General features: G+C 39.2%; 3 protein-coding genes across 3 annotated transcripts; all 3 read left to right on the top strand.

The window, feature by feature from the left end:
• Positions 1–49: 49 nt before the first annotated feature.
• Positions 50–988, top strand: TM35_000102870 (surface protease GP63; the record flags this gene model as incomplete). The annotated part of the gene is made up of 1 exon (XM_029024778.1): positions 50–988. The coding sequence occupies one exon, from the start codon at positions 50–52 to the stop codon at positions 986–988; it is 939 nt and encodes a 312-aa protein (XP_028884085.1).
• An 842-nt stretch (positions 989–1,830) lies between these two features.
• Positions 1,831–3,786, top strand: TM35_000102860 (surface protease GP63; the record flags this gene model as incomplete). The annotated part of the gene is made up of 1 exon (XM_029024777.1): positions 1,831–3,786. The coding sequence occupies one exon, from the start codon at positions 1,831–1,833 to the stop codon at positions 3,784–3,786; it is 1,956 nt and encodes a 651-aa protein (XP_028884084.1).
• Positions 3,787–5,104: 1,318 nt separating this feature from the next.
• TM35_000102850 (uncharacterized protein) lies at positions 5,105–5,419 on the top strand (the record flags this gene model as incomplete). Its single annotated transcript, XM_029024776.1, has 1 exon — positions 5,105–5,419. The coding sequence occupies one exon, from the start codon at positions 5,105–5,107 to the stop codon at positions 5,417–5,419; it is 315 nt and encodes a 104-aa protein (XP_028884083.1).
• Between the last annotated feature and the right edge of the window lie 3,550 nt (positions 5,420–8,969).

The following is an 8,969-nucleotide window of genomic DNA, read 5'->3' as shown; positions in this document are numbered from 1 at the left end:
AAAAAAAAAAAAAAAAAAAAACAGCGCAAATTTCAGCAAGGCAGAACCGATGAGTTGGGGGAATCAATCTATATGTGATTTACTTGAAGTTGAAAGTGGTCAAAAACTGATTGATTATTTCGCTTTGTTTTGGAAGGGAAATGATAAGGTGATCCTACAGTGCACCTCTGACCGTTTTGCCCTTGGCATTCGCTCGAAGACTGACCTTAATGATTCTCCTGAGGGATACGAATATGTTCAGAACGGAACGAAGGAAGCGAATGACTTGATGGATAATGTTTCATTCATCAGACCCTTGAAGGGTACAGCCTGTGAGGATGGTAATGAGAGTTTGATGCCTGGCAGTCTTTTCGGACGAGATTCACGGTGTTTGAATGTGAAAGAACCGGCGGAGTTCAAGGAGAATAAAGGGGATACAGGAAGTGGAGTGAAGGTTTATGGCATTTGTGCAAAAGTGAAGTGTGAGAGTGGTAATAAGGTGAGTGTACTACTAAAAGGTGAGAATGAGAAGGAGAGTTGGCATGATTGCAGCGATGGCAAGAAAACTTTTGATGTTGTGGCTGGTTCAGTGTTCATTGGTGGAAAAATTGAGTGCCCCAAATACGAAGAAGTGTGCATTGGGTTGCTGGAAGATGAACCTCCTACCGACATTAAGTTTTACGATGGCAACAAAGTTACTAACGGGTACGAAGGTGATGTGATTATTGTGAAGGAAGAAAAAGAGGAAGGAAATGATCAGAACAGCAGTTCGGCTTCTGCGGGTTCAGTGGGCAGCAGTGGAAGTCATGATACTGCTGCTGCTGCTGCTACTACTACTTCTCAATCCTCATCTAATCCCAATGGGACAAACTTAACTGAGGGCCAAATGAAAGAAAAACCAAATCATACGAATGATGCGAGACGTCCTGACAGCAGCATCATGGTCATCTCCTACATGGCCCCTCTTGCACTTCTTATGTGTGTTGTTGGTTTTGTGATGGTTCCATGAGAGATCCATCCATATTCAGAAATAATAAACACTTTTGCTTATTACGGTCCTTTGAATTAAATCCCATAAACTGCAATACATTGACCGTTTTTTTTTTTTTTTTCTTTTTTTTCAGCGATCTTCGCTGCATTGGAAAATTTCATTTAATTGTTAATGATTTATTGCTATGATTTCATATTCATTTTCTGAAGTTTTATAATGGTCAAATATACATTTTGCAGAATCCCACTGTTTATTGTCATATACAATGGAGTACACACATAATATAGTGAGAAAACGAGGACAGTTTAAGGGGAAGAATAAACATAAACTTGAGCTCCTTTTTATCATTGGGTTTTTTAAATGGGTTTCTTTTTTATTGAATGAAAAATGTTCTGGGGAAGAAGGTTTATGTGTTTATGTTTTTCTGTAGTTGTTTCTATGCTGATGTTTTTTGTTGTATTGTTTATTATATGTGTTGCTGTTTTTTTTTTTTTTTGTGACTCTTTGCCCTCCCCAAGTCTCTCAAGGATTCTATGTGATAGACACACTGAGAATGACATTATGTCGCACATTACCACTGTTTACGTCCTTTAGCTGTTATGATTGGATTTGACTGCAGTAGGTGCTGCTGCTCTTGTTAATGTGTGTGGTCCTTGATATTGCATTTATCGTGTTGTTGTTATTGTTGTTTCTGAGAGTATTACTATCGATGTATACATGTGTTTAATTATCTGCTGGATCTAATATAATATCTATTCATGCTTATCTTTCATTCTCTCCCTTTTCCCTCCTCTCTTCTTTTTTTTCTCTTTACTCTGTGTGTACCTTAGCAAAACAACACACACTCACACCACTACAAAATGGAGAAACACTCCATGCGTCACCTGCTGTGGGCTGCACTGTTCCTGTTGTATTGCAGCTGCGGGTGTTTGGCTGCTGTTGTGCAGCATTTACCACAGAAAGGAGAAAGTGGTCTACAGGCGTACACCGTTGCTACTCCTACTACCACTACTACTGATGATGATAAGACTGGTCCGGATTGGAAGCCCATTCGCATTGGTGTGTATACAAAATTTGTGGAGGATATTCTGAAAGAATGCAAAGAGCAGCGTCCGGAGAGTAATTCCAATCCCACCGTCGAATTCTGTGGTGGTGACAATCAAATGACAACGGAAAAGATGAATACTCTTTTTAAGGATATCTTGCCTAAAGCCATCAAACTGCACACAGATCGTCTTAAGGTAAAACAGGTGGGGAAAAGTGAAAATATCATAAGCGAAGAACTTAATCCTCTTCCAGAAAAGTGCGGGCCCTTTAAGGATCCCTTGGGTAAAGCTCAGAAGATCCCTGATGTCGATTTTATGATTTACGTGGGTCTCTCAGCTAAACGCGAAAAAGTTGAGATTTGCACTCAGGATAATGAAAAGAGACCAACGTCTGCTGTCATCAAATTCATCCCAAAGGAGATAAACGCCGCATGGCAGTATATTCGCGTTACTGCACATGAGATTGCGCATGGTCTTGGATTTCAATATGAACTTATGGAAAAACTGGGAATGATAGAACTCAACAACAGTGATCTGCAATCTTCTCAAGGGTCAAGCAGTGTAAAAACTTCCCGTATGGTGAAATTTGAAAAATCTGTCGACAAGCTGAAGAGTCATTACAAATGTAAAGAAGATGATCAAGTGAAGGGTTTGTTTTTGGAAAATGAAGGAGAAGACCAAGAGAAACCTTCCCACTGGGAGAGACTAATTGCAAAGGATGAGTTGATGAGTACATACATTGGTGAAGCTTCTGGCATGTACTACAGTGCACTGACACTTGCAGCATTTCATTCCATGGGATTTTACAAAGCAGTTTTTGAGAAGGCAGAACCGATGGGTTGGGGGAAAGTATCCATGTGTAAGTTACTTAAAGCTGAGAAGAATCTAACAGTGTTTGCCCGTTCCGATTTGTTTTGCAAGGAAGAAGATAAGGTGCTCCTACAGTGCACCTCTGACCGTTTTGCACTTGGTATTTGTTCAAATGAGACCGGCATTAATGATTCTTCTGAGGGATACAAATATATTAAGGACGGAACGCATATTGCGAAAGACTTGATGAATGGTGTTCCATTCATCAGATCCTTGAAGGGTACTGCCTGTGAGGGTGGGGAGGAGAGTTTGATGCCTGGCAGCATTCTGAGCAATATGTCACGGTGTCTGAATGTGGAAAAACCGGTGAATTTCAGCGAGGGAGATCAGAAAAATGGAGTGAAGGTTTATGGCATTTGTGCAAAAGTGAAGTGTGAGAAAGAAACGAAGAAGGTGAGTGTACTGCTCAAAGGTGAGAATGAGAAGGAGAGTTGGCATGATTGCAGCGATGGCAAGAAAACTTTTGATGTTGTGGCTGGTTCAGTGTTCAGTGGTGGAAAAATTGAGTGTCCCAAATTCGAAGAAGTGTGCACTGGGTTGCTGGAAGCTGAAACTCCTACTAACATAAAGTTTTACGATGGCACAGAAGTTACTAACGGGTACAAAGGTGATGTTATTCCTGTGAAGGAAGAAGAAGATGAAGGAAATGATCAGAACAGCAGTTCGGCTTCTCCGAGTTCAGTGAGCAGCAGTGGAAGTCATGATACTGCTGCTGCTGCTGCTGCTACTTCTCAATCCTCATCTAATCCCAATGGGACAAACTTAACTGAGGGCCAAATGAAAGAAAAACCAAATCATACAAATGATGCGAGACGTCCTGACAGCAGCATCATGGTCATCTCCTACATGGTCCCTCTTGCACTTCTTATGTGTGTTGTTGGTTTTGTGATGGTTCCATAAGAGCTCTATCCATATTCAGCAATAATAAACACTTTTGCTTAATACGGTCCTTTGAATCAAATCCCATATACCGCAATACATTGACCGTTCTTTTTTTTTTCTTCTTTTTTTTCAAGCGTTCTTCATTTCATTGGAAAATTTCATTTAATTGTTTATGATTTATTGCTATGATTTTATATTCATTTTCTGAAAATTTTTAATTCTTCCTATACGCATTCTGCAGAATCCAACTGTTTGTTGTTATATACAATGGAGTACACACATATAATATGGTGAGAGAACGATGACAGTGTCGGATGAGCAGTAAACATGAACTTGGACTCCTTTTTATTATTGGGCTTTTTTTTTAATGGGTTTCTTTTTTATTGAATGAAAAATGATCTGGGGAAGAAGGTTTATGTGTTTATGTTTTTTCTGTGGTTGTTTCTATGCAGATGATGTTTTTCTTGTATTGTTTATTATATGTGTTGCTTCTTTTCCCTTTTTTTCTCTCTCATTGTTCTTCCCAGGTCTCTCAAGGATTCTATGCGATAGACACACTGAGAATGACATTATGTCACACATTACCACTGTTTAAAACCCCTAGCTGTTGTGATTGGATTTGACTGCAGTAGGTGCCGCTGCTCTTGTTATTGCTGTGTAGCCCTTGATATTGCATTTATTGTGGTTGTGTTATTGTTGTTTCTGAGAGTATTCCTGTCTATGTATACATGTGTTTAATTCTCTGCTGGATCCAATATAATATGTATATTTCTGTTGGCATTCCGTATTTTGTTTTGCTATTTGTTGCGTATGATTTAGCAGTGCATCCACTCGTCCATTGACGTCAAATTACAGCTGTGAGTGTACTATCGTATGGATGTTACTGGTCTCATTTAACTGCAATTGTGTTGGGTTTATTACTTGAAGCTTGTAAAAGGGAATATGCACCCTTAAGTGCTTTGGGTTATTAATGGGTAGAGGCTTGCGATAATTTATTATTTTGCATGTAATCGTTTCCCTTGTTGTGCGTTAAGCGCAACGGAATAGACGCTTATGAAATATGTAAATATTTGGTTTTTCCTTTTGCCATCTTTTTATTATTTGAAAGAACAATTTTGGATTTGTATTCCCATGATCAGTGAAGTGATTTGGGTTTTTTTTTTTTGAAAGGGGTTGGGTAAATTTAAATCGGACCACAAAGGTTGTTTTTACCATTATGTTGATTGTGATATATATATTGTTTTCCCATTGTGAGACCTTTGTTCATAATTTATTATTCTTCAGTGTTATTATTTGTAGGACACTATGCAATGGATGTCATGGTTTAATTTATTGTATGCCTGTTTGGGTTATGGATTTGCAAACGGATGATTGCCCACAACTCAGTGCAGAAATTTCATGTCTGTTCCCTTTTCTTGTGTTAAACATATTGTGTGTGTGTGTGTGTGGGTACGGTGTACTTGTCACTCAGTGTTATCTTTTCAAGAGGGATTATGCTAATGTATCCCAGGAATTCCAACAAAAGTGGTATTTGTTTGTATCAGTGAGTTTCCCTTTTTTCCAAGTGATATACTCTCTCCCGATGCTTAGGGATTCATGTGATGCTGGGTTGTGGTTAATTCTATTGTGGAATTCACCTAATGACACCTGAGAGGCACAAGGTGAGATGATACATTATGCAGAGCCGTGACTTTAGCCATTGTGGGAATGTCTGCAGTTGTTAAAACTGAATGGGATAGTTTCAAAACCATTGGTCTTGTGTTTGGAAGTGTGGATGGATAATATCTGTATTATTGGGTAATAAAAATGAGGTTATTCGTCGTTGGGAGTGTGAAAGGGGAGAAATTTGGGTAAAAAAAAAAAGATTGTAATGCGATGATGGTTGAGTTTGTCTCTGGATCCACCCGTTACATTTTCTTGGGAGTCCATTTCCATCACAATTCTCACTTGACTGCACGGAGCAGCACATGTAACTGTAAATTATACAAGACACACATCCAGTGAAAGATGGAACTGTTTTAGAGTGGGAAATGGATGGAATACCGATCTCTACATGCAGCAATGATACTTGTGGTTCATTTAGCCATTTACCACTTTTATTTTTTTATTTAGTTTACTTGGAACGATTCCTTGACAATTTTTCCTTCTACCATTATTCAGTGGGGTGTAGATTGTTGCGTACACTTCTCCGTCATAATAAACACATTATCATCAAGGAAGAGGTTGATATTTTCTGCCATATTCATTACATGCACCTCATTGATAGGTATGTATGGAAGGGGGAGTGTATTATTTTTCAGGAACTCTAAAGATTGAGGGTTACCATTGGAGTCAGTCGCCAACTCCATACCATGCATATGGAAACAAGGATGGTAATGGTTCCCGTCTTTTTTTGATATTTGTGTATCACTTGCTTTTGCACATTAAAGTGTACAATTAACAATACATGGTTGCAATGGTGATTCTTAAAAAAACAAAAAAAAACGGCAGTGTGTAATCCTTTGTTTTATCATGGGAATTGGATTTGGATGTTACGAATGCTGTACTCTTCTGACGTGCAGATTTCATTCTCTTATGGGCGTTTCTGTGATAACCCAGTGGACGGTGTTTGTCGTGTGGGACTCTCGTGATAGTGAATGAGTTGATGAATAGTAGAGAGAAGGCGTGTGTGATAGTGTAGTGTAGGATTGATTATTTGTTGTACTCTTCTTAAGAGAAGTGTTACTTGTTTAACGAGGGTGTCCTTATTGCACTATATGTATATATAATTCATAATATTTGAATTTCAACAAAACAAAATAAAAGAAACAAAACAAAATGATAATGATTTTATGCGCATGGGGCACATTTCCTTTTATTTTTATTTTTCAATCCAAAGTGTTTAATGACATTTATGAAAGCTTGCGATAAGAATGGCAAAGCCTTACTTTATGGGGCTACATATTGATGGGGTCTTGGTAAACCAAATTCTACTTTTTTATTTTTTACAGTCTGCCTAACAGTAAGTTTCTGAAAAGCCCACCCAACCCAACCCAACCCACACTGTTTCGAACGAAAGGCGGGTTAAAAGGACTTCTCAGCACTTGCGTTTCGTCAGTTCTGTTATTTATTTAGTAAAAACCACCGGAAAAATTATTTTAGATGTATTTGTGAAAACGGGTTGGGGAATACAGGGTTTACCCAGACAAAGTCAAAAATAGTTGTTTCTCCTTTTTTTTTACTTTCTTACAAATGTCGTCATTATTTCTTGCTCTAAGAACGTTTTGTTTGTTGTTGCCTTTATTCTTTTTTTTTTCGTTTCTCTATTCTTTTTCTTTCTTTCACCCACAAGTTGTCACAGAAAAGGTATTGCAATTCTAGTGTTTGCATGGGGCCTGGTGAAATTGGCATTCTCTTTCTACGACGCTGCGGCATTCTCCAGAATTATGTGTGGGTATTTACTCCCAACTGTATATAAATTTTTCCTAGGGTCGATGAAATTGTGAACTCTCCACGTTAATTTACCAGCGTTGCGGAAAAGACTTAATGGGAGTCTGCGCTATGGTGCTTGGACGAAGAGGGAAGTGAAATAAAGTGAGTGGACACACCTGATATTGCAAAGAATTCTCAGTGTGCTCCTGCATGCGAATTCCAAGCATTAATAATACAGAAAAACAACACAAACAACAACAAGGAAGAGATTTGGTACAGGGTTAAGAGGGGAAAAAATATTGTTACATTACGAAAATAGTTTGTGACCAATATTATTTTATGGTTATTTCTTCTTATGGTTTCTGCTGAAACAGAGCTCGCTTTATTATTATTATTGGTTATTCACACAAATGGAGGATGGTTGGAGAATATTGGATAGGATACCCTTTCTAGTGATCCACACCCACCGTCATTGATATGGATTTCAATGTGCGAGTAAATCATTAGAATTTTCTTGACTGTGACGGTATACTTTTGACCACGTACACGTGCCTACACTCTCTGCCAGGCACTGCCTTGTTCAAGTTATAACTTTGCACAGAGTGAGAAGTATTCCTGCATTATTGGAAATGCATTTCGCACGACGGTCCAAACTCAGAAAAAAAAAGAAAATAATTCCATTCAAACGGTCTAAACAATTCTCTATCAATATTCTGTCGTGCCCCATCCCGTTCTTTTCCCTACTTGAAGAAGGCACTGTATCCAAGTTCAAATTTTAAAGTGGGGGTCTCTGGCATCCATTTGTTTCCGATAAAATAAAACAAAAAAGAGAGAGAATTTATTTGGGCAGACGCATCCGTTACACACTTGGGGTCTCACCCAAACGATTGCGCTGCCCTCTAAACCCACCCCCTTGGGTCGCACTCTTCATTTGCGGTGAGGGATAACTGTTTAGAAATGAATCTTGCTCCATTGCTGCGGGAATTTTGCGAGATGGATGATAACAGGTACATTATTCCTCGCCCAAAGGGGTACCCAATTGCAGCATTTCACGTTCGCAGCATCTCGTTTACGCAATCTTATCCAGTATGTCGTCGTGCGCAAATGGAAAAATCTCACGGGATATCCCTGATAATGGGAGGTGCCAGAGGGTGAATACCGCAATAGTCAAAAGTGAAAAAAAAAAAGGAAAAAGAAAAGAAACGGACACGCGCCTCTTGGTCACCAACGACAAACGGACTTCCCAACGACACGCGTGATGAGTTACATTATTTCTCTTTTAAACCCTAGCCCCCTCGCCCTTCTTCCCCATTTCGTCTTGCGCACCCCACCCGCCACCCAACACGACACGGGAAGCGATACTCACTCGTTCTGCCTCCAAACGGCTGCGAACATGCACAAAAATATAAAACAGCGGTGCACCACGCAGTCCGAAACGAAAACCACATGGTTTCAGGGTCAGGGTTAGGGGTAGCCCTGCTTACAGCGTGCAAAGAGCACAAGCGTGTCACATAAGAAAATTTTTGGAGAGAGAGAGACTGGACGTACGGTAGTCGAGTAAACAGAAACATGTTGGAAGTGACAAAGGGTTGTGTGTAAATATAGATTTTCCTTCTTGTAATATTTGAATACTGTGAGAACCTACTTGTTATCTTCTCTCTTCACTTTTTTGTTTTTCATGCAATGTCATAGGTTAGACACCTCTAGCTCCTTCAAAAGGGTTTTCGACGCGCTCATAACTCGAAAGAGAGTTTTGAAAAGGAATTAAAGTGTGACGGAAAAAATATTCT

The sequence above is a fragment of the Trypanosoma theileri genome, assembly GCF_002087225.1.
Source record: "Trypanosoma theileri isolate Edinburgh chromosome Unknown TM35_Tth_10_V1, whole genome shotgun sequence".
Taxonomy (NCBI): Eukaryota; Euglenozoa; class Kinetoplastea; order Trypanosomatida; family Trypanosomatidae; genus Trypanosoma; species Trypanosoma theileri.
This window is presented reverse-complemented; position numbering and strand designations above follow the sequence as displayed.